The 25,781-nt window shown below is 42.3% G+C and overlaps 1 protein-coding gene across 4 annotated transcripts in view; it reads left to right on the top strand.

Moving 5' to 3' along the window:
• The window catches only part of LMNTD1 (lamin tail domain containing 1), a 208,650-nt gene that overhangs the window by 130,711 nt on the left and 52,158 nt on the right, over positions 1 to 25,781 (top strand). For 3 of the 4 annotated variants that reach the window (XM_054843525.1, XM_054843534.1, XM_054843552.1), the window contains exon 3: positions 24,154 to 24,263. In XM_054843525.1, the coding sequence (XP_054699500.1) occupies positions 24,154 to 24,263 (110 nt within the window). Of the gene's footprint in view, positions 1 to 24,152; positions 24,264 to 25,781 lie in introns of those variants that run through there. The other variant, XM_054843544.1, reaches the window with a different exon arrangement.

The following is a 25,781-nucleotide window of genomic DNA, read 5'->3' as shown; positions in this document are numbered from 1 at the left end:
ACTCCAGCAGTCCCAGCAGAACCAGTTAGAAGAATTTGTCTGTCTCCATGCTGCTAAAATAAATATTGCTACCTGGCTGTCAAAGTGGCTTCCCCAACCCACCAAACTGTGCTCATGAGTTCCTCCAAGAGAACCATGCTCACCACCCTGGTCTGTCCCCAGGATGGATGGGATGTGTTGGTGATGCAGAAACCATATTGGAGATTTGCCTTGCCTGGACCCTTAGCAAGGGAGGAGACTCCAGCCTCTGCAAGTTTCAGACTGGTTCAGCACATGAGCTGTTCAACACCGGAGCGTCTGAACACATATACCCCTCTTGTGCTTCTCTCTTGGTACTTTTTTCACCCTTGAATAGCAAGTCCCCATCCGTGAGTCTTACAAGACCTTGGCTGTGGCCCAGACTACTGAGGGTTCTCAGTGTCTGCTGTGTCTCAGAAGGACATGGAAATCCTAGCCTGAGGAGCCTATTTTTATTTGGAGAGAGCGCTTTCCTGGTAGCTAATCTCAGACAACGAAGTTGCTCCCACGAGATGTTAGCACTGTGGTCTCACTACCTTTGGATAAGAACTCGGACTGTTTCTTACAGCCATCTTCCTTCTCTGGCTGGGGACATGGTCTATGTCTGTAGGCAAACATCACAGTGTTACTTTTAGACTTTACTTATAGGCGCAGTCAGACATGTACTTGTACAATTGAGGCTATTTCAGAGGTTTCTACTCTTCCAGTTTAGATGGAGTAATTGATTCTTTGAACAGTTCCGGCCCATTTCAATGAGGAAAAAAAAGGATTTGCCTTTAGCCGTTACCATCTTCACAGACATCCGTGAGGACTTCGCAAACCAGTTGAGTGGATGTACTTGAAATGGTTTCTGTTGCAATGATCCTAGAAAAAGGAGAATCTTGATGAAGGGAAAAGGTTAAACAGAACAACTACGGTCTGGCAAAGGGAGTTGCCTGGCTGGCCAAGTCCATCTCTTTTGTTTCTCTGTTTCTTTACGCCTTGCAAAGTGTCCCTGTAGAGAAATATTAAGAAAAAAAATTCCTAAACTTTCTGAGAAACTGTTGGTGAAATTAATTCCTAGATTTAAGTAAGGGTTTACTTGCGTGTAACTGTACGTATTCAGAGGGCAACAGAAGAGGGAAATTTGTATGCGTGGGTGTGTATACATTCATATATATGTGTGTGTGTATGTAATATATGTGTCAATGACTATGGGAAACGGTTAAGAACATTTGATGCTTTTTGCTGTTACTGTGTGGCTGGTAATTTAATAAAATATTATTTACTTCATGTTTATTCTGATAAAGACTCAAAGTGAGCATCCAATGAGCGTGGGTGTGTTTGTGGTTTTGGATATGTAGTTTGAAATGCCTGAAAAGCTTCATTAGATGTACTTATTTTAAAAATGAGGGAAGGACCACTTCCATTTAAATGCAGTGTCCCATAGTTTTTCAGGGTCTCCCACACCAATGCGGCTAGCCACAAGCCTGCCTCAGGCCGTAAAACCATTGAAAGTAATTAAATACTTACAGTTCTGGACTCCAGTGCTCTCCTGAGAGCAGCAAGCCAATTTACAGCCCATGTATATTCCTGTGGAAAATAGCCTGTAGTTGCAGAGAACCTGCTGGCAATAGGCTCCCCCAAATGCTAATTAATGTTGCAAGTCTGCATTATGGCTGCTGAAACATCCAGTTTTGAACCCCAGCTTGGGATCTGGCCTGAGCACATCAACTTCTAGAAAGGCATCATGTGCCACGTGGCACTATTTTATTTTTGACTCAATGACCTGCTACATAAGCGCTCGTGGAAAACATACCACCTCGCCTGCCCGCGACAGCCGCTGCCGACTTCTCCTCTCCCTGGCCTCAGGACCCCGTTCCCAGCTGGCAGTGTAGCTGTTAATCTTCACTTCTAAGGTGACAAGGCAGGCTGTGCTCACAGGGTGGGAAGCCTGGGCTCTCGTCATGCAGGGGCTGCTGCCAAGCAGGCATTTCCACTCTGTCGGAGCCCCACTGATGCTGCTCGAGCAGCTCCATGCAGGCAGGACCCGGGGGGACAGATGCCTAAAGGAGTGGCAGAAGGGATGGATGCCTGTTCATTTCTGCTGCATGTGTGTGGCGATATTGTCACTGGTGCACTGCAGCAGTAGGGGACCAGCAGTATGTGCTGCAGTTTGCTCGGGGCTTGGTTTGCAGAGCCTGTGGTGAAACTATGCTCTGCAGCCCCTTAGGAAGGGTGTTCCCAGAACTGCTTTTTAAAGCAGATATAGTGAAAAATATTGGACAAAAATTTGTGTCCAGCACTTGTTAGAAGCACTTCAAGTAGTAATTTTCCCTCATCGTATGTTGGATGTTTCCAAATGTCTGAGGGTGATCTCTGCTCCCAAATGTGTGATTCCAGGAAATGAAAGTAGATGGAAGTTTGGGGGCTGTAATAGATTTGTGACTGCTTCCAGCATGTCGATTCAAGGTCACATCATGCACAAGACATTAAGCATACAAACACATCATCTTTGCAGTGTTTGTTGTTCATAGGAAAAGGATAAGAAAGAAAGAAAGAATACCCTAAATGCAGTACAGAAATGAGAAAATATACTTCCTCTTCCTGACAATATTCCAGTCCATCGATTTGTTTTCACACCAGTCAGGTATTGCTGGTAAACTAATCTGTCTGCTCCACAGTAAATCTGTGATACAGAAAATCCAGATCTGCAGAAAAGGAATACCTAGTACAAAGATTTAAAATAGGTCGAGTGAATTTTATCTAGCAAAATTTAGAAACATTTTTTGGAAAGGTTTAGGTAGTTTTCAGCTCAGACGGATACTGTCTGAGCACATCTTCTGCTTATTGAGAAATACAATCTAAACAGACATAAAAAAAGATGCCTGTATAGTTTGGAAGAAGGAAGGAGATGCTTTGGAGCATTCAGTGCCTTGCACGTCATAAGCATATTTTTATATACCACATTGTGGAGATGAAGTGAAATAAAACATCTGCATATAATAAGGATTTGGGTCTATTTTGGATCTTCAGGAACTACAATTTGACTATAGCTCCTAGGAATTCCCACTCCTTTTCCAATAATAGCTCCTTCAGATAATTTTCCCACTGCAAAAATTTTATTTTATTAAGTTCTGTGAAAGTGGAGGCCTGGCTCTCTGAAAGTATCAATATAAAACCTTATTATGGAAGGCCATAGCCAGCAGCAACTCTACAGAAGGTATTAGAGGACCAGTTTCAGTCTGCTTGTTTTTCACGTGTTCCCTGTTGGTAGAGGGGTAGAAGAACATTACATTCTTCTGTGGAAAGAACATTTATGGAAAGATTTCTGAGCCTGATTGCATTTGTCATAGGCTTGGTTCTGTTCTTGCTGTACTTGACACTGAGCACCTTACAGCTACTTGCAGAAGCAGTCCCCCAAGGCAGTCGTAGATCTGGCAGGGCCTGCGTCCCACCCACCTTCTGCCACTGCCTCCCAGAGTACCTGTGCAAGCATGCCTCGTGGCATGCTTATCCCTCAGGCGTCTTGGGTGATGCTCCAGTTGGAACCGACGGTGCATATGTTGCTGCACGGTCTGGGAGATGGGTGAGGTGCCTAGGAGAATGGCTCTCGTGTTGTCCTTCCTACGTTGCACAGACATTGCCACTGCCTTCAGCCTGCAAACTGCCCCCTCCACTAGGGTAAGCCCATTAGCACTATTCTTAGTGTGAAACACGTGCTTAGGGCCTGTCCACAGCAGCTGGACCTTACACTCATCTCTCCATGTGTTAGGTGCAGGTAGTCCGTCAGCCCAGGGAGTAGGTGGCTTGAGCTGTTCATCGCAGTCTTGAACCAGATCCATAGCAGCATAAATGTGGCCTAAGGTCTGTTCTGATCCTGCAGTCGATGAGGTGGCTCTAAGGTTTTATATGTGATGTAACCGTATCGAACCAAAGGTATATTTTATGGAGAAGAAGCTGAAGTAGCTGTTACTGAAACAGAGCCGAGAAGCAGCAAGCGTGCTTTGGATAGCAGGGATATATAGGGGAGGGGACTAAGCTGGACGCTCCCAGCTGAGACTATTGCAGTGTGTGCCACTGTTAGGGAAGAGAAGGGTCCAGGAACAGACTACCAGCACATGCTGCTGTCCTGGAAGGGATCATTAGTGAATTGGGCATCAGCTAAAAAACATTTGATGAAACAAGGTCAGAATCTGTGTAATATCTGAAAAACAAGATGGTCATACACACAAAAACAGGCTAAGTAGTCTTGAAGTCATGAAAACTGTCAGTGTGTTTTTATCAGAGATGTATGAGAGATGAGGCTTTGGGCAACGTGGTCTAGTGGAGGGTGTCCCTGCCCGCAGCAGGGGGGTTGGAACTGGATGACCTTTAAGGTCCCTTCCAACCCAAACCATTCTATGAGTCTATGAGTCTATGAGTCTGTGAGTCTGTGAGTCTATGAATTGAATTGACATGATTGCCGTGGGCTAAATTAGAAAGCTGGTGGGTAAAAGCAGCCAATTGGGGAAGGACATGGTGGTTCAGACTGAAAATAGAGTTCTACCTAATCCTTTTCCAGAAATGGAAACTGAAACTAAAGGTCTGAGCTCTTTCTTGAGGACTGGTGTGTATATCTGTGCGTGCCTATGCCTTTTGCAGTTTTTAAGAGAGTGGGCAGTAAAAACATTTATTATTATGTTAGGTGGGTAGATGGCATTCTTGTTTGCATTGCAGACTAAATTGTTGTCAAAGCATGTACACTCAACTATGGGTAGGTTGCATTTGGTTTGAGTTGTGAGAAGGATGCTCTGCAGGCTTGTTTTGTATAGTCAATTGAAATTATTGAATATGAGCTGCACAGCTAAGCCTTTTTCCATTGTTTGGGGTTTTTCACATCACTATACTTATTTGAGGTGTGTACAAAGTTTGAAGATGCTGAGCTACTATGAGAAGGCCTCTTTTTGAAGTGACTATGCAAATTTTAAGACCAGAAGAAGAGACTGGTTTATAACTGTGGTTCTGAGCCCTGTAACTTCCCCTGATCTGCCATGGACATAGGCTGAATTTGAATCTTTTCTCATTCTTCATGCTAGGCCCTGCTTCACATCTGAGTGCTCAGAACCTTGCTTAGAAGAGGACAAAATTTTACCCTGGTAACAAACCCAGGATTAGTCGAATGTGTCTCAGACCTGGAATTTCCAACTTTTAGATCATTACTTTAACCCCCCCTGGAAAATCCATTTAACTTTAAAAACAGTTATGATGATGTTACCTTAAATTACATATATTATCAAGCCAATGCCAGGAAGTGAAGGCAAATTTTATGATTTTGGCACTGTAGCGCTGAAGAAGTAGACACTTCTGTAGCAGAACAGCACCCACAAAGGTCTGATCTGCTCTTTGTGCCTGGTAAAATTGCTGGGTAAGAGGCTCTTTTGGAAAACTTTAGGTTTCTGGAAAGCCTAAGGCAGCCGGTGAATGTTTTGTGGCTCAGCACTGAAATACTTTTGTGGAGTCCCAGAGGTAGTCCTTAACTTGCCAATACAAATCTCCATGTGTGTCACTGGTACATTATTCTTAAAGTTAAAAAATAATGCTGATGGTTTAGTAGGTGTAACTAGTTACTTCAAATGTAACTGGTTACTCAAAAATAAGAGCAAGAAATGACCTGGAAAGTGTTCAAAGTGCTTTTAAAATATCCTTAGAAATGAAATGAAGTATGAAGAGTAAATGTGGTCTAAAACCCTATGACATCAAGAATCATGGGAACAAGCAAAAAGTCTCCTTTTATTGTTTTGCTTTGAGGCATAGATGTGTTTCTTACATATTAGCATGCCTCAGGCAGTGGTAAACATTTCGTGTAATGTGATGACCCTGGAAAACATACTACAATTTGGAGATAATTCCTGATGAGGGCTTATGAATTCATAAGTGTCTTGTAGAAGTAAATGAACCAGTTCTCCAAGCCACAAAATCCTGCACTGCTCTATATTACTGCAAGAACCACTTAGTGCAAAGACTGTTTTACTCCAGTCTAATGAATAGGATCTCTGTTATTCAAAGGTAATAGGAAGGCTGAAGAAACCATTATATGAGAGGAACTAACTTTCTTGTTTTGCTTGTTTCACAGGTTTTTTTGCTGGTTTGGAAGTTCTATGCTGCCATCTATTAACTTTCTGTTACTGTCCCTTGGAGCCCGGAGCAGGTCACCTCCCTCCCCTGCCTCTCTGTGAACAAGAGGAGTATTATAGTCCCTGTAATAGTGCCCCAGCAGCTCAGAGCATCTTATCGCATCAAAAAAAGATGTGTTTGGAGTTATTGTTTCATATAATGCAATGCTTTTGAACGGGGAGGGGGCGGGGGAGGAGAGTTTAGGTGAATGATTGTGTTTGAGTAGCTGCAACTCTGATGGAGATGAACAACTGGAAAAACTGCAGGACAGAGAAGGAGGGCTTTCTAACCTCTGGGGAAAAGGGGAGATGGCAAACGCCCCGTCATTGTTGCTGTTCCTTAATACCTATGTGTTTCTGTAGCGGATCAAGGCTTCACTTAGCAAAAGTGTGTTTTCAGGCAAAATGAATATTGTCATTCAACCGTTTCCAGATGCTTATAACTTTGGCCTGGGGGTGAAACATCAGATCTTTTCCTTAAGAGGTGACAAAGAAAATCTGGCTGGGATCAAACACCAAAATGAGGTTCTTAGTGGGAAGGCATAGCAAATGATAACCTGGCATGGAAATTGCGCATGAACCTTTACAAGACTGATTTAGGCTGACATGTTAGAGTGTGTTGGCATCATTTGGCAACTAACTCATGGATGCAATGTCCTTTATGTCTTTCTGCCCTAAGCATGTATTGCACAACCGCTGAGACTACAACAACAGTCGTTTCAGTGATGTGGCTATAGTCCCTTGCTAGCCTGTGTTGCACATTTTAAAGCAAAATGATCACTTTCTCATAGAATCTAAATAGTTTTCTAAGAAGTTTTAATTCCAGTCAGTTCTTCTAGCTGGCTTTTATTCTTATTCAGATTTTTATATATTTTTTCATAGCAAAAGCATCCTGCATGTATTTAAAGCAAGTATCTGCTTGATGCAGTGGTGCTGCGTCAGAGCGATGTGATTGAAATATCACTATAGACCTCTGCGAAGAGTGTTAAAGGGTAATGTCTGATTTCCATAGGCTCTGCTTGCCTGAAGTCCTTTCTTTTGTCTCATAACAGAGCTGTATCCTGATCGCAGAACGTCAATTATCCGTACCTCCCTGTTTCCCCTACTCCTTATGTGTCAATGCACCTAGAAGCTTTCTATTAATTTATCTAATTGTCATTTAGCTCACTTTGTTACTTTGCAACAGTTAGTCTGTCCATTTGCTTAATTGATCCATTTCCCATTTGTTACTTATTCAGTCTGTGAATCATCATTTGAATAATTTTTGGCTATTATTTGAATACCATTTATAATGTGATTGTATTGCCTACACTGTCATTTTTGCATGATCAGTAAGAGAAAGGCGTTTTTATTATGATGCATATCAGAGTCTCTGGTTAATTGGTGGTTGGAAGATGGGAAGAAAGTGGTGGCTCTGTCCAGTAATTACAGAATTGAGGACTCCAAGATTATTTTAACCAGTTAAACACGAGGAGTCAGTTCAGGTTTCTGCTTCTGTGTTTAGCTGAAGAAGGCCACAGGAACAAAGGGGTGGCTAAGGTGTGTGATCTTACCAAGCTGGTTAGGCTTTGATGGACCAGAAACTGTTTTAAGCCTGCCACTGTGCCCGTTAGGACAGTAACATGATTCATGTTACAAATGCTGCGCCTGGGCCCCACTATTGTAATCCTACTTTGTGCCTTCAGAAATGCAACCTGTATGTTGGTTCAGGTTCAGCAAGGACTTGGAACTGTTGGGTGCATGGAGCCTTTTTCAGCCAGATACTTGTCTCTCTCTAGGGCCACAATCCAACACTCGCTGCAGTCAGCAGGCACCCTCCAACTGTGATGGATGGGCTTTTTACTAGACCTCTTTGCACCACTGCAGGGGTGCATCAGGCTCTTGAAGTTGTGGCAAAATTGTGGTAAACGATAGCCATGCAAGCAGCCTTTATCCTGGGCTGCTTGCGTGGCTGTTGGTTAGGCAGCAGCGTGCAAGAGTGTCAAGGTCTCCTAAGCTTTCACAGTTGGCGCAAGTTCCCCACCTGCCTTGTCCTCACATCTGGTGGAGGACAAAGGTTGGGGTAGAGGCTGATCACCCACCACTACGTTCAATTTTGGGTAGGAGGGCAGTACCCTGTAGCTGGCATCCCAGCTGCTGCTTCTCCTGGCCCATTTTAGATGTGGTGAGCTCAGCATCCAGGGAATGAAGAAGACACAGTTAAGGAGAACAACCTGTTCTTGCTATTCATTCATATCCAACATCCTTCATGTGTTAAAGTGGAGCCTATATGAGAAGTTGATCCATAAGAGCTGGCTGAACTTCACTGACTCTTTTGTGCCAATCCAACAGTTCAAGGTTTATACAGCGGCCGCCTTTGTAACAGCTTGTGATTTATAAGGAACTTGGTAGCAAATACAAGTATACTGTTAGAAATGTTATGATGGAATGGGGAAAGTACAATGAACTTTGTGGGAGAAAACTAAAGCTACAGAGGGCTCCAGGGCTACACAGTGAGGCAGAGACGCTCCTCCAAGTTTGCTCAATAGCATCTGAGATTACACTGAGTTTAACTTTGCGAGGGCAGGGCTTGCACTCACAGAGGATTGGTATGAATGTCGAACCTAACTTGAAGCCCTGGCTTTCTTCTCAGCTGTGCCTGGGATTGGGAAGATCTGGCCTATTGATTCAGATGGATTTTGGGGTTTGTAGTCACCAGACCCAGATTTTGAAGGAGCATTTAAGTTCTCAGTCAGGGCATCATTCCCAGAAACCAGAAACTGTCGCCTCCCCTGTTGGGTAAGCAGCCAGAGTTTGGATGCTGGACATAAAGGGTGCTAGGCTCCTCCTCAGGCTAGCGGGGAGCTTCTGAAGAGCTCGCCTGAAGTATCGTCTTTGACTACAGCAGAAAAAGACTGCTCTAAAATGAGAGAGACAGGAATAAAGATTCCTTAGTGCTAAAGTCGGGCAGAGTGGGAGTCTGTCCATCACCCGGGTACTTTTGTGTGCCCAGCTTAGTTCTGGTGACTGTAAACATTCACAGAAAGACCCATCTGTGCCTGTGGTACTGACACAATAGCAGCATCTAGGCTTAGTTTTTGGCTAAATTATTTAAAAAGAAAACTTACAGGTTTAGCCAAATGTAGAATTACTATTTTGGCAAGCAATAAAACTATGGGGCTGCGAACCATCTAAATATAATCCCCCAGCTGGCCACGGAAATATCATAACCACAAACAAAAGCAACTCTCAAGTTAGAGTAACCTACGGACTTATAGCCATTCGAGAACAGTTGCTAATCACAGATGTATGTTAGTCTTCTCTGAAAAATACATCGGGAAGCAACAGATTTCAAAGTTTCAGTAGTGCAGAGACAATTTCATCTACACTTTCTCTGTGTCAGGTGCCAAGTGGCTCATTCTCCACTATTAAATTTAAACAGGATGATATTGCACCCCTGGCAAAAAGGGAAGGGAGGCAGTTAAACATTGACTGGGAGGAGATGCATGTCCCTGCTGAGCTGAACACCACCCAGATTGAATTTTGGGAGGTTCCTTAACCTTTGCTCTCCAGGTCATAGTGCTGCCAGTATTTAAACTCTTTTACCTAAACAATGCCGGTAGGTTGTGGAGCATACCATTACGCTTGGTTACCTCCAGCTCTGGGAGGGCCCCTTGCTTCAAGTGCTTCCCTCCGCCGTCGTCTCCCATTAAATGGAGTGGGCCAGGTCAGTCCAGCATGCAAACAATGATGTCAGTATTGTAAAAGAAATGAAAAGCTCAGTGGGAATCCAGGAGAAAGACCCCCAAATTAAGGATCTTTTGGCTAAACACAAGCATTAAGAGAGACTTATAATGATCAAAATGGAGTTGCGTGCCAGTGTGGCATTTGATGTCAAAGATAAAAGGGGAACTTATTTCAGAAGCGAGAATGTTTTAGCAAGAGAAAGAAATGTTAGTATCTGTGTTGGAATGCATAAAAGCACATGTTTCCGATATTGTTTTCTCATATGCCAAATGAACAGGACATCTGGTTATGTTTTTAAAAATTAAATTAAGTGACACTAAATCAGTGCTTTACAAAGCAAAAGGTAGTAAACCAAGAACATCTAATAAGGTAACAATGAAATATTTGGCAGGACTTCAGAGTATTAGGAACTTGCACAACCAAAAGGAGCTGAAATATCTTATTGTGATATATAGGAGGCCTTAACTTCTCATTTATCTGTGCTATTTCTTACTACACTTCACAGTAATATGTTGTGTTCCCATTGGTATAGATTTCTGTATGTTAGAGCCAAAACTCCAGATGTTTTCTAGGTAAATCTCTGGAGACTATTTTATTGTGTTCCATTTCTCCTTATTTACAATTCACTCATCTTGAGCTCCAGCCGCCGGTAATAAAAATCCATGGAGTCTGCAGCTGAGCCAAGTGGACACTATTGTCCTGTTTTTTCAAGTCAGGGATGGGTTGATTCAAGCGTTGAACAGAATCCAAACCACTGGAGTTTTCAAAAAGTTCATCTCTCTTCTTTTTATTTAACCCTTCATGCACTGGCAAAGAAAGAGACAATTGCTTTGTCTTTCCTTTTTTTCCCCCACTCTCTTGTAAAAGGTCCAACCGCTCTTCACCATGGCAGCTTTTCCACTACTGCTGCCCACAGGATTGTCTTTTAACCAAGCACTTCTGCAAAGACTGGCTCCTACCTTTCGCTTTCCACTCCATCCCCATTCAGTCATTTCATAAATCACATTGGAAGAGATTCACTCATCTCACAAAAGAGCAACATTTGGGCAAAACCTCTTTTTTTTGCTCACTTCAGCACGCCCGCAGAGATCAGAGACCTGACATTGCAGCAGCGTTAGTCAGAGATGGCTGCCCTAGCCCCAGTGGGCCCAGCGGCCCCAGGGCTGTCTGTATCCTGCTGCCAGGCTACCTGCACCACCGATTTGCCATGTCTCTCTGCTTTCCTCTGTAGTAAAAGAAAAAGCAATGCAGATGTCCAGTCTTCCCTTATCCCTGAGGCACTTTGTGTTTCTTAACCTATTAAGAATACCTCCTTTTCCACCTTGCAGGTACTGCACGGTGCTCCAACTGGACACTTACAAACCCAAACTCCACTTCCCCTTCCAGGGAGTTGTTGAAGTCCTTTATTAAGGAATTAAAATATAATAAAGTCCTACATCTCCTCCCTTTCTTATTTTGCTGCCTATTTAGATTGTAAAGACCTTGAGGTTCTCTGGTATATCAGAGAGATTCTGGTGCCTGACTTGCACTGAAATCAGTCTTTGATTACAGGGGAATTCAGGTCTCTACATGCTGACAAAACCCCTGCTTAATGACGTAGAAATAATTAGCCAGCCACTTTGCTGCAGTGGGACTTCAGTTAATTTTAAAGAGCTGAGAAGTTTCATTTCAGAGTTGCTGCAATCACTGGTATATTTTATATTCCATCACGGGCATGTTTGATTAATGGACATCAAACAGATTTTTATATGAATACATCCACCCACCATATGTATATAAACATAAGTCATTCCACAGCATAATCTGATCATGTTTTCTTAGTGGTTCTGGGCTCAACAGAGCCTTCAGGGGAAAGCAGTGCTGTTTGGAGAATGCCAAACGGCACGCAAGACCTGCTCAGATCCTCGTAAGCGCTGCTCTGCTACCTTTTCGCTTCAGGTAGAAGGGCGAATGGAAGGAAGTTGTTGCAGCTCTGAAAAGGTGATTTATTTCTCTCTGCATGCCCAGGTAAAGTTGACTGGCTCTGAGTCCAGCCTCTTCCCTGACCTGTGCTGGCATTCAGGGACTGTGCAGTGCTTGAGACCTACAGCTGCAATGCAGCTAACTGGTAACTCCAGCTCTCTGCAAGGCTTCAGGGAATTCTTTCTTGCTCTAGTAAGCAGCTGGAGTGGTAAGTGCCAGCCTACTAGATTTTTGAACAGTTATTTTCTCTTTCTTTGATTTCATGTTACTTGGGCAGCTGAAATGCACATAACATCCTTTTTGCTTTGTGTTATTGCTTGTGAATTATTTACTTATTTGTGAAGTAATACAAGTTAGCTATATAGTGTGAAGTTTATAATTTTTGCTTCATGTGTAAGTAGATCTGACTGTGTTGGTTGGCACTCTGTTACCTGAAGAGCTGAATATTTATTGTGAGTAAATTTCAAAATGGAACAAGTTCAAATGGACCAAATCCAAAATGCCAGACAGGAGCGCTCTCACAGTGGATCTAAGAACAACACTTAACAATTTCCAGGTTCCAAACTCAAGTTACACAAATTGCATTACAAAATTAAGGTACTGTTATCACTGGGTTTAGTTTCAAACAGAGAAACAGAGGTACAAAAAGATAAAAATATTTTCTTAAGGCACTGCAGTTCAATGGCAGTGCTAGCAATTGATCTTCAGTCCTGTGTCTTAGCTAGTAGCATTAAAACCTTGGATGCAATGTCTCCTGAACTTCAGAGAAAACCACCTCCAAATGCCATGCCTCAAGCTCATCTCTAGAAATAGTTAATGAGCAAAGTTTTAATTCAAGTTACATTAAAATAATTAACAAAGAGAGCATCAAAGCACAGTATCTTCCCAAGCTAGCAGTATTATACAAAACCTAAATCTCCAGCAAACCAGAGAAAGTATTGCGCTGATCAACAATTTTCAGCAGGGAGAAATTAATACAAGGCAGGCATTAAGAACCAGGAATGATCGCTGCTATTTAGTTTTATTTTCTTCTCATTTGGAAGCAAGTGCTGTGTCCGTAGCCTACGGCTTTATTTGCTAACAGTGAGGCTTCAGCCTGGACTGAAGTCACAGCCACATGGGTCACAGATTCCTTATCTGAAAGCCTGTGGATCTTCTGTCATGGTGTCCTTTGGGTGCATTACGTAAAGGTCACCGTTCTGGGTACTTTCCCTCTCTCCCTCTGTTTTTCAACTCATTTGGGTTCTACTTGTTCACTGCTAAGGACTGGCTAAAGAAAGAAAAACATTTTTAATTCTGCAATGTGAAGCTGGGTGTACGTATAGTACTCAACATTTTTATAGTATCTGTCCTTAAAATGTCAATGTTTGCCAAGCAATTCTATGTATTGGCATTTCAGATGACATAAATAGCCCTCTGAAGTCAACTGACTCAAAGGCTTTTAGTGATTTCAGCGTATTTTTGATTGTGCCATTATTTTCCTGCTGTGAGAAAGGAGAAAACCAAACCTGTGGTATCTAAAATGCTGTGTGTATCTTTTTGCAAATGCAGTAATCTCACGGTAGCCTGTTTTTTCCAATGTGATGCTGTCTCAGCCAATCCTTTACGTCAGGGAGGAAAATCTGTGATACATTCCCAAATTCCAATAGCCAATGATCTGCTCCCTCTGCCCTCCTTGCTGTCTGTCCCTGAAAAATGCAGAGTTTGACAGGATTTTTTTAAACATTCCTTCAAATGAAAAGAATGACTGTCAGTGAGGGAACGGAAAAAAAAATACATTTCACTCATCATCATTCTCAGCAGTACTTGAGTTTTAGTGTGAAACAGTTATAATAAATTGTGCAAGATCAGTCTTGTGAAATAATAACATTTCAAGAGAGGGAAAGATTTTAAGTAATTTCAAAGACAGATTTGAAGATTCTTGCCTGGACACAAAAAGAGGATAACTCTTGAGAAGTCATTCCAGAAAAAGGCAAAAAGGCTAAATTGATTGATTAAGTCATTAGTGTTAAATTATTAATGCAGATTGGAGTCAGCTTTGAACTACTTATTAGCAATTAATTGATACAGATATTTTGTAAATTGTGCAAGTAATTTTAATAAATACTTCTGCACACTTTTTTTTACTGGATGCTAAATGATGGACATGTGGGAATGTATGCTTAGTCTTAATCTGCGTTATTGTAATGTACTAGTTAGATTAACAGTGCTTAGAGAAGGGAGACAGGCACTGGTATGCTGGGTAAGGAGCAAAGCCTGAGAAGCACTTCCTATGCTGGTCACTGGAGAGGACTATTAACCTCTTTCAGCACAAAATAAATTGTGTCATCTTGTGTGGTTTTGGTTGCGGCCATCTACCAAAGAAAGTCCCTGCCCGGGGGTTCTGGCCGTTCAGGCGTGTGGGGTCCATACTATGAATAAAGCAGAAAGAGATTGCTATAAATATTAAACAGAAAGAGATTGCTATAACAGGAGGAGTAATTTTCCCCATGCGGTATGGGGAGAAACAGAACCTGACAAAGCAGAGGAGGACACTGTCTCTCTACAGCATACCTGTCCCATCCTTTGTGGCTTCAAAAAGCAGGGAGGGCCCATGGAGCTGATGCAAGGAGACACGTCCATGAAGGGAAAGAGTTGAGGATCAGTGAGATTTGCAGCCTGATCTTCTAGGCTGGAAATCTTCTGCACCAACCCTCACATCGTTCTCTGTGGCAGCCACTCCTCAGCACAAAAGCCTGCTGTGGGATTTTCCGGTGTTCTGCGTTGGACTCCATCTGGTCTCACTCAGGTCAGTGCTCAGTGGAAGAGGTGTTGGGCCACCCATGAAATCTTCTGGAAATCCCATTCTTTCTGTAATACACATTTGAGCTTGTTCCCATTTCAGGAGAGTAGGAACTTCACTTATTACTTTGGAGGCTCTTTGAAGATGAAGAATGTACTTATTCTGATCTTTTCCACATGCTCCTTTTACTTTCATCACCTAATGTAATGTCTGATTAATCACTGAGGAAAAATATTTTCCTGTTCTGTCAACTTCTCTAACTTATCTTTCCGCTCAGCTGAGCAGTTTCTACAGGGTTAATAATAATACTTGCACACCAAGTGAAGAATATATCCTTAAGCCAAGCAAAAACACCTTGTAAATGACATTTTTCAGTAAGAGGCCAGTCGAAATTATACTTTGCCACCCATAGAAATGCACCAAGATGGTTGCTGAAACATGCATGCCCTTGTGCACACGCACACGCACTTACTAGAGACATAGAAACATCTGTTCGAAAACTGCCTCTGATTTTCTGCATCGAGCTTGCCTTTAGATAATACTTTCATATGTTGTTAGGTGCTTTACAGCAATGTGGAAAGACATTGCTGTCCTTTTACAGATGAGGATATGTGGGCACAGGGACATGAGAGTTCCTCAGGAACTAATGTTCTTGTGACGCAGGAACCTGTATCCCACTGACCTCCAGTAGAGGTTAGGTTCCTGTGAACCTAAATCACTCCTGAAATCGGGTTCTTGCTTTGGTGAGTATTACATTGTTAATATTACCAAAGTGGCTTCATTCAAGTCGTCATCAAGTCTATTGGTGGGCGTGGGAACATTAAAATTTGCCTACCTCATTTTGGGTTATACTGAGAACTTGATTTGCACCTGGGAAGAGGAATGAACCAGGTAGTACTGAAACACACAGATTTGCAAATACCCACAAGATTTTTCCTCACGCAGATTTATTTCATGCACACTATTTCTCTTCATCTCCCCTCCAGTGACTGAAGTGTCTTCGAAAATTTTTGCAACCTTTGATGACTAAATAAGCATGATGTTCTGATGGTACAGATCTGTACCCTGCATGTTATTTGATTTAACCTGAAGGGACTGATAAACATTTTCTTAGTAAAAGTTATCAAAAGTAATACAACATATAGAGCAGAAGCAGAGATGATTCACAGTTTAGTGAATGAGGACTGTACCCGAGTCAGGACATGTGTTTTTATACCTTCAGGTACCACCCTTGGGGAAGCTACGTTTGTTTCTGTGCCTAAGTTGCCTCTCTGCCTTTGTTCGGTTTGTGTGTTAGGACGGGAAAAATGTCTGTCACTAGTCTCATACTATGAATTTCAAAACTGCCTAGTACAATCTCAGCATGGCTTCTAGGAATAAATGTAACACAAATAATAATAATGGCTATCTTCAGAGCAATAACGCACTAAAAGTTTCTCATCTTTTAAAACATGTTTGCCGCAGTGTAACCAAACACAGCGCAAAGACATTAACACTCTAATACATGCAATATTATAATGTGAATTTTTATTCCATTAGAGAAATAACTAATAAAATATAAACAGCAACATCAGATAGAAGAATACATTTTAGGAGAAGGCAGTCCATTGAAACTATTACACAATCAAGGAAACTGTAGTGGGAATCAGGCGGGGAAGGGAGGTGGGGATGTACTTCAGTAATGTCAGGCATCTTATTCTGTTCTGAAAAGTATGAATTCTTGTCAAGTGTTTATATCTACAAGGGACTGGAGAAGTTCCCATTGATCTCAGGAGAAAGTTGTCTTTGTGAATGCTAGTTTGGGATTTCCAGTCAACAGTTTTGGTCAGGATAATGCTTTTTTCACTTAGTGGTTTTCAAAGAAAAAACAACAACAAAAAATTTTCTCAGCACTTTAGTCATTTCTTGACTGGTATGAGTAACAGGAACACAGAGTCATGGCACAATCTATAGCTTTCCCATTTATTTATTTTTGTGTATATATATATTTCAATGACTTCTTTATGTAATGGCTTTATCTGCATATCACCTTTTAATAATATTTTTTAAAATTGGGTTTTGTTCTGAAAAATAGCTTTTCCGTCCTTCCTGAGATGTGAGCTTAACCATAAGGTAATTTGTGCTGATGTTGCAACAGGAAACTCAAGTGATATCAGCTGTCTTGTTTTCAGTCCCGGCTCTTAGTCAGTCTGCAAGCTGTGGGTCCTGAGGTCATTCTTGCCTCTCCAAGGTCATAATACACTCAAAACTATGTAGCAACATGAAGTTCTTTCCTCACGACAAAATGATGCATAAAAGATGGTTTGGATCATGAAGCAAGCATCACTCCAAATGCCCAGCCAATTTTTACTCCTTGCTTCTGAGAAGTAGCGCTGAAGTGAAGGAACCTGCTTGAGGGAGGCAGAAATAGTCTACAGAAGAGGTTTTAAAGTTTGGACTTAAATAGTACATTTTGCTGTTGTGATGAAAAACCCCTTTTTGCCCTCTGAGTTTTAAGTATTACCTTTGTGCTCTGGAATACTTAAAAACAGAAAACCAAAATGTCTTGGAGTTTCACTCTTGCTTCTACTCAGATATCTGCATGTGACCACATTTGTGCTGCCAACCTGAGTACTGAAGTAGTGTTTTCACAATCTGAAAATAGTGTTTTCACTCCGACTTCAAGCTTTATAGGTTTCAGATCTAAAACTATTGTTTTAATTTTTGAATGCCTAGGGAGAACTGAAAACAAAACAGGTCAGGCAGTGCATGGTCATAGTAAGCCAACTCTAAAACACAGAAGTTAAAAAAAAAGTGTGAATAGCAGAAAACGCACATGCAACCACATGTGCACCTGAGCAGCGTTGTTAATGATCCTCCTGGTACATTATTGTTGTCTCCCCCAGCATGGCATGCTGCATTCAACCCGGAGCTGGATATTTGTACTGCCTGAAATCGAACTGGAAGACAAGCAAACCAAATCTTGCAGCATTTTTCTCTCAGGAGGTGCTTACAGGACTGCAAATCCCAGACCATAACCCTCCCAAGGAGTGTTTTCAGTTGCCATTTGATCATGACTCAGAGCAGGTCTGCCTTGCATTAACTGCACTGACTGTGGTTCACGTAGACATCTCCTGGGCTGTCTTTTGCGTACAGCGGGCTCAGGTAATGCTACGGGAGTAGCCATAGCAACACGGTGCTCAACAGGACCTGCACATCCACCCAGAGCGCTGGATAAATACAGACACTGCATGATAAACATGCTCTCAAAGCTGCCACTACTTCCACTTGTACACTGGATCCTGAAGATAATCCTACAGCACTTTCCTGATGAGAAAACCCATTGGAATTAGAAAGAAAAGAAAAAATAATATGTTAAGATATTATTTCAGTTCCAAATACTTTTCCCCACTCAAGCCTGGCTGGTCCCTTTCCCTTGTGCTTAAGTTCTCAGCTTAGCAAAGCATCTGAGTCTAAAGCATTTCACAGGTCTAAATGATGGCAGTCTGGAAATGGGACAAGGCATGCCCGAAATACTGGGGTGCTACAGCCTCTCTCTGAAGATACCTGCACCAGTGGCAAGCTTTAAAGATATGTGTTTCTTGACCCAAGTTCTGCTCTCGGAGCCTAAGACTTCATCAGCCATAAATGTGGCTGTTCTCAGTGGGTGTTGAGGCTCTCATCCATCTCCTTCAGCTGAATACCCTGCATCCTGGGGCAAAGCCCCTGCCTGAGCACAGGACCTCGTGTTAGATGAGATGAGGTGTCACTGAGGGTTGTTAGCTGGCTTTTAAATTGTCTCATGATGACGAGGCTTCAAATTAATATATTGCTTTTGATCTCCTTTTGACAAATGGTTTCATAAAGCTGGTTTGTCTGTTCAGTTTCTAATAGCACCTTTAAAGGCAGCCCCAACATTATTGCCAAGTTATAATTATGCAGACAAGAATAGCTCTTTTCTCCCAATGCTTAATATCACAGAAGAAGATGCCAAAGTTTATACTTCTGAAAACTTGCTCTATCAAATAAGTATTTCTTGGTAGTAAGACCACATATGCCCTCTGCTGTCCCTTCAAACTCTGTGGAGTGAAGGTATATTGTCAGAATATTACTGTTATTATTATTACTGATATTAATGTAATGATTATATGAAAACTAAGAAAAGAAGAAATATACCGAACCAAAATATCATTCTTTGTTAGAAATCGGTTTTGTATCTAAACCTTGATTGCTGGGTATTAGGGAATGTCACTGAAAGCTCACTGCTGTAAAATTTAATAGCTCAGTCAGAATGAAGGTATCAGATGCTGCTTTTCCTTGCAAATGTTTCCCAAAAGGGCACGCACAGAATGACACACGCTGGTACAGTATTGCTGTCGCATCTCCCTTCAAACTGGCAGCCCCACCAAGCTTTGCCTCTGCCCTAATATAAGAATCAACAAAAGCGTCATTTTTTAAATGTAACTCAAGCCCCTGCAGAATTACCATTGCGTTTCATGCAAGAGCTATAGAAACAAAGGATCCTTGCTGAGGATTTGAAGTCCCATTTGTCAGGGAGTACAGAGCCCCGTTTATAGCTGATGAAGGGACCCCGCAGACAAGTTGAAGTTTATATCAATCTTATCTAGCGAACCCAAGGGCCCAAACCTTTGCATTTGCAGAAGTATGCACAGCACAGATCCTTTTCAGCCCTCTGTTGTGTTTCCTTGAATTCGCAGAGAGACGTTGACTCTTCTTGCGCAGGGCTGCCTGCCCCAGGGAAGGCATTGCAGTGCAGGGTAGCTCCATCTTTGAGTATGCAGGTGGAGTCTCTGGGCTTACACTAGGTGCAGAATAGTACAAGGCGATCTCTTGGGAAAGCTCCGCAGAAATCATACTTTTCAGAGTTTGAGTTTTCATACTTCCTAAACACATAGACTGATGTGCTTCACAGATCTGGAGAGTCATCTGGAATAAGATCGTATATGCAGAACCATATGCCTTTAAAAATAGATCTATAACAAAAACCTAGATAAATCTCTAAATGTAGATGACATTACATTTTTTTCAGTAAGTAAACTGCTTGCTGGTTTTACATGCTGAATTTTTCAGAGATGGCTAGTCTTAAGAAACTAATTTTGTGGTAGCAAGCAAGCCTTTAACAATCTCAAGTAAACTTGATATGGTGCTTAATTTACTCCAGCAGCACATAATGGCAACAAAGTGTTGACTAGAATGCACTTTTCCAAATTAATTCCTGTCTTCTGACAACACATACTTTTCTTGACAAAGATAAGTTTCCAAGCACTATTCAAATTGCTCTCTGCTGTTTGTGCTAATTGTACACACAATATTATTTTAATGTTTAATGAGAACCGAGCGACTACTTGACACCCTACTTTTAAATTATAGGCTAATCCAGATCTCACTGGCTCCTAATAGCTCTCATTTTAGATGGCATTTCTGAAGAGCATGTGTCCCTGTGTGAACGTCACGCAGCAGTGGTCAGCTGAGGTGCTGGAGTTAACTTCTCTCCACCAGCCATGGGCAACATGGTGGAGTTCTTCTAACAGATCCTAATTTTGGTAACTGGGAGAGCTGACTTGAGAGGTCAACAATTTTCTGTGAATGGATGCTAGTTTGGCACAGGACAGGACAGAACTGGGTTGATAAGGTGCTATTTGAGCTACTGAGATTACTTACATGGACCGAATTGCACCCCCTGCCCAAACTCTTGGATAGACCCATAAGTTAATTGCTGTGCCTGTCTGGCCAGCTAGTGTGTGATCAGGTGACCACATGCGGTGCCTTCATACAGATTACTTCCACTAATACTCTAATTAAAATGCCTCCTAAGACACTGTTCTCAGTGCCTATATTGGAAATACACATTGAATGCTCAGCCAAAATTATCTGTTAGGGTGCAATTAGCTGTGAGCAGAGCACTGAAACCTGGAATATTTTTGACTAAGAGGTCAATTAGTGTGCTTGGGAGGCAAAGGAAGCAGCCAGCCATAGGATGGTCAGAGGGAGCAATCAAGTGAATTGAACAGTCAACTGATTAGGAAACAACTAGTGAGAGCGAGATGAATTTTTGCCCTGGCAGTGATGAATGTAGACCAGTCTGGAGTGTTCAGCCAAACTGAACACTCAATCAGCATTTGATTAACCTGAGCTGCCCCCTAGGTGAAGGCATATACATGGGATTTAAATATATTTACAATAGTCTGGTCATGTATGATGCTCCCAAGAGCTGTCCTATATGTAATAAAGTATTAGCAGAATTAGTAAATAATAATAACAACTCAAAAATACTCAGTAAAATGAGATAACTGTGTATTCAAGCAAAATATTTTTGTGTAAAATAGATGACTCCTTTACCTGTAGCTCATCTGTCCTTAGATTACATTTGTGTTTCAAATCTAAATATCTGAAATTTTTCTGTTGTCTAGTAATAAGTCTTAAAGTAAAATAAAACTAGGCTTTGAGGTTAATTAAAGTTCACTAGAAATGAACTTTTTACTATCAGACCTACATCTTTGTAATTAACATTTAGGGTGCAGGGTTAATTACTATTGTCCCCTTTGTTAGTTTGCAATGTAGAATGAAGAAATCAAAAGCTTTGAGTTTGATTTTGAGGGCACCTTTTATTAACAGGGAAACTGCCCTGACCCGTGAATATTGCTGTGGAGTCCCCAGTCCAGGTCCGGAGGAGGAAGGGAAAGATAGGCAGGCTTAAGGATTTCTTTATTCCCCAGCGCTGCTGTCAGTGGCACATTCCCCTGGAGCCTGGGGACAGTCCTTGCAGGGTGGTGGCACTGGGGTGGTGCAGCAGCCAAAGGTCACTTTCCCATCTGTGCAGGAGTGGTTGGTAAGGCATCTTCGCTGGCTTCCCGACTGTCGTGTGTGAGTGGTGTGGCTCAAGGGGGGTGCAGCTTTGCTCACCCTTCGGCTAAGAAGCGGTGGAGGCATGGGCTGAACTGGAAGTCGCTGAGCAGCGGCACCAGTCTGGTATCATCTCTCTGTTCTGGTATTCAGCTGCAGCCAGGTGACAGGGACAGCAGTTTTCCCGAAACTGGGAGTTTCCTCCAACCACTCAAGGCTCGGTGGCACCCATGTTTCCAGTTCTGCCATTGTTCCCACAAAATGTGCAGCGGCCACACAGATGGAGTAGGGCATGCTCTTCTAAACAAATTCCTTCATTTCCTCTGTGCAGCACTTTTAAACCCAAACGGAAACGTGTCTCGCTGGTCAAGCAAATGAGTAAGCACGTGCAAGGAGAAGTCTGGCAGGCAGTGGAGCAGGCAGGCTGGAAACTCCTCCAGGTCCCTGCAGCAGAGACGGCTGTCAAGAGGGCTTGCTTGTCTGAACGAGAGCAGCGAGCCAGCTCTGGCCCCGAACCGCTCCTCCCGCAGGGAGAGGGGGTTGGCCCAGCAGCAGCAGCAGCGTTTCAGCTGGGCCTTTGCAGACATGCAAAAAAACCCCACTTCCGTTTTTCAGGAGCATCAGGAAGATCTCTGGGGAAGGAAAAGCTGGAGACGTGCTTGGGTTTGGCTCTTCTAAAGGCTACCCCAGTTAACTTCATTTGGTTTATCTCCATGACTCAGAAACGTATGAACAATAGTCTATATTTTTAAATTTTTTTTTAAAATGAGGTCATAAATGGCATCGTGCCAATCAGAGCAAAGGCAACGCTTTCTTTACATTAGCTAGCTAGATCATTTTTCCTTGAAGTGGAAATCGTGACTCCCTACATTTATTTCTTGTCCCTGTTTATATGTGAAGAAGTATTTGTTTAGCATTTGGGATAAGTCTTTTAACCCAGACTAGTTCTGTTTATAAGTGTATTGTGGCACTATTGGACTTTATGTTGCAAAATTTCCTTTATTAGTCTCTCAACCCAGACCAAAGTTATATTATTTTAGCATTGAGATGGTTGTTCTTTTTTTCAAAATATTTATATTGCAGAGCTCGTGCTCCCAAATTTAGATCAGACGTACTGATCTGGCAGCGATCAAACCAAATAGATGTCATTAGACCTACTCATTTATTCTGGAGAAGGATGAGATCTCCTGGGGCTATACAAACAAGTCTGATTTAAGATTTGTTTTCCAGAAATGTTTCAACCACCATGTACTATGTGTACATAATTAATATGGAGTCTCTTAATGTTTGAAACTATAGTTCATGTTACTGATTGCACAAATCATCTGGGATGTCACTGTAATAACATTTTGGAAGTTTTTCTCATGGAAAAGAAAAATGATGACACTGGAAGTGTGATGCTCAGCAATGGGGCGCTGACCTGTCTGCCCTACTCGAGCTAAGAAGTAGCTCAATTTACTTGCAGATTATGAGACTATTGCCTTCTATACAGACACTAAAGAAAGTCAAAACACTTGGTGAGCAAATTATTCCTGCACGTCAGATGATAATTTGGGGTAATGGTTGTTGTGGCTTCCAGAGTCCTGTCCATGGCAAAGCTCCGTGGTGTATTTTTTGGATAGACGCTCATTGCCCATCGTCCCAGCTGACCCTGGGATTTATTGGCCCTGCCTGAGGAGAGGTAAATGGCTTCCTGACCTGCACTGTGTCAGGAGGGTTATATGCTTATGGTTGGGCTTGATGGTCTTAAGGGTCTTTTCCAACCTAAATGACTCTATGATTCTATGTGCTGTGCAGAGACTGCCTCATGCTGCTCTCCCTGCTCGGTAATGCAGAGCAGTAATTTCCCAGGAGCCCAAGGAACTTTTTTTCCCAATGCAATTGCATGTGCCTGGCTTTACGTTGTTACCCACTAAGAGCAGCAGCATTAACCTTCTTCAGAAGTGGTCAGCGTGTAACTTGTTGAGTGATGTCTATACATTCTATAGCACATTCTGTCCAGTTGTTTAGTGCAACACACAGTGCGTGTTTGGGTGTGTTTGAGATGGCGTTCCTGACTCCCACTGTCCTGTGGGGAGCAACTTCCAGAAGAATGGCGTAACTGTTGTATGCGTGGAGATGTCTGTTGTTCCAGCTATTTCCTGTCTGACAGCCGAGAGGTCAGTTTGTGTTGGTAGGATTTGGGGTTGCTGTTTTTCTGTTTTGTATTTAAAGTGCGCACTGCTATATGGTTATTTTTAGGAAATTCTTTCCTGTGTGTATGTATATATGAGAGACCTTCCTACCCAGTACAATCAACTTAGATCCAAAACATTGGCTCTATTTATCTTCCTTGTGTTTAACTACAGTAACTATTCATTGTAAATGATCTTACCATTACTTAAATGACAAGTACAGACACACACTTACCTGAGAAACTAATGTCAAACAGCTGGACTTTAAGATTTAATGAATGTAGAACCACTTTTGAAAGACTGCAATTCACAGGGACACCATCCTGTTTGGCTCATACAATCAATATTATAGGTAGCCACACTTATAAAACATTTGAAGATCCTTTGGCACAATGATCAAAACATGAATGAAGTTTTTGTTTTTCAGATCCAAAGTCCATGTTAAGGTAGCTGGTGTGACGATCACAAGTTTCAAAAGCATTTTCCCTCTGATTTCGTATGATTGTTTTCTTAGGATGTGCAAGATCTTGCTAAGAAGGAAGCACTGATGGAGGTTCATGAGAATAATGTCTTCCTGGAAAGTGAAATCAAGTCACCCAGATATGTGCCTGGAGGAGGAAACAGGTGGGAGAGTTAACTGAAAAAAAATCACTGCTTACCCTATTTCCTGTTTTGTTGTACATCTCTCTTAAAACTATATTTGAATAGTGACACCCCAGATTTTTTGAGCTTTAGAGTAGAATGAGAAAGGCCTGTGCCACCACCCCTCACAACTAATTAGTCCTTTACCTCAGGAAAAAGAATATCAGGTTTGTAAAGGCATCACTGAAAGAATATAGCAGTGTTTCCTTGTCATGTTGTTCAAAAAGCCACTGAAAACCCACAAGTGCTAGATACAGTTTTGCCTCCCAAGTTCCTACTAGTTCTTCCTTTCTGGAGAGCCCCGTTATTACCCTGTCTGAACTCCCTGAGCAGAGCATGGTGTACACATGCTATTGGCTATTTTGTTTGTGTTTATTTCAGAAGTACCCATGAGCCTACGTGGTAGAGCTTGCATTGGATCCCATTTTCGCAGGCTTCCAACTTGCCCAAGTCCAGCACTATGTGTACTCTCACTCTTAATCTTTGCCATGCTCTGTTTCCCTTCCCCACTCAGTTAAGCAGGCTCCGCTTTGCGGGACCTTTGTTAATACCTGTTCCCTTTGGGGGAAGTAGTTTTGTAAAGCCCAGAAGGCCCCAGCCAGCCCTCTTAGCTTCTTCCTTCTATTCTTCCTTCCTTCCTTCTATTCTTCCAAGCCAAATTCCAGTCCACTGCATGCTGAATTACCAGAAATCCTTTCTTTGGGAGGCGTGGAGACTCACCCAAGGCAAAGCAGCCTATGTAGACTTGCCAACCCAACCTCACCCCATCTCTGTTTGAGCTACTCCTGACTGAACTCAAGGAGCCCTTTACCTCTCCAAGTAGACTCTGAGAGTGGGAACCGTCACCTGGCACTGCTCAAGCTCATACCCAACCTCCTAACCCAGGTCCTTATCACTTTATTTTGTTCCCTGCACATATAACACTAAAGACAACTGCTTCCTTCTCTTAGAGCAAAGCAAGGCAGCCACAAGCACCTGATGGAAGGGCTGTGTCTGAAAAAGGCAGAACAGTTGTGAGAGAAATTACTGAAATGACCATGCCAATTTTCATTCTGCTTTCTCTATCCTCTTAACAAGAACTGTTTACTTAGGTTCCACCCAGCAGTCAGTAGCTGAACTGTGGTGCGGGTTCCTGGAGTAGACTTAAGTTTCACTTGTGCAGTTCTCTTGCTACTCCCTGCAGTTCGAAACTGTGTGTTCTTGAGATCTGCAAACTATAGATCTTGAGATCTGCAGACTCTTGGGAAAGGGATTCACCAACCAGCTGTGGTGTCAAACCCACAAAATTAAAGGTCCTGTTGAAGGAACAGATAACTTGAAGGAAAATGTAAGGGCTGCATATCCATCAGTAAACATAGGCCCATCTGAGCTCTTTTGATTAGAAAGTCTAAAGAAGCAAGGAGCAAATTCTCAAATAGAAACCTGCTTCTGTGATCTGATTTCCCTGTCACAAATGGTGTTTTACACTGACGTAACTCGTTGATTTCATGCAGCAGTGTG

This window comes from Grus americana, chromosome 1 (genome assembly GCF_028858705.1).
Source record: "Grus americana isolate bGruAme1 chromosome 1, bGruAme1.mat, whole genome shotgun sequence".
Taxonomy (NCBI): Eukaryota; Metazoa; Chordata; class Aves; order Gruiformes; family Gruidae; genus Grus; species Grus americana.
This window is presented reverse-complemented; position numbering and strand designations above follow the sequence as displayed.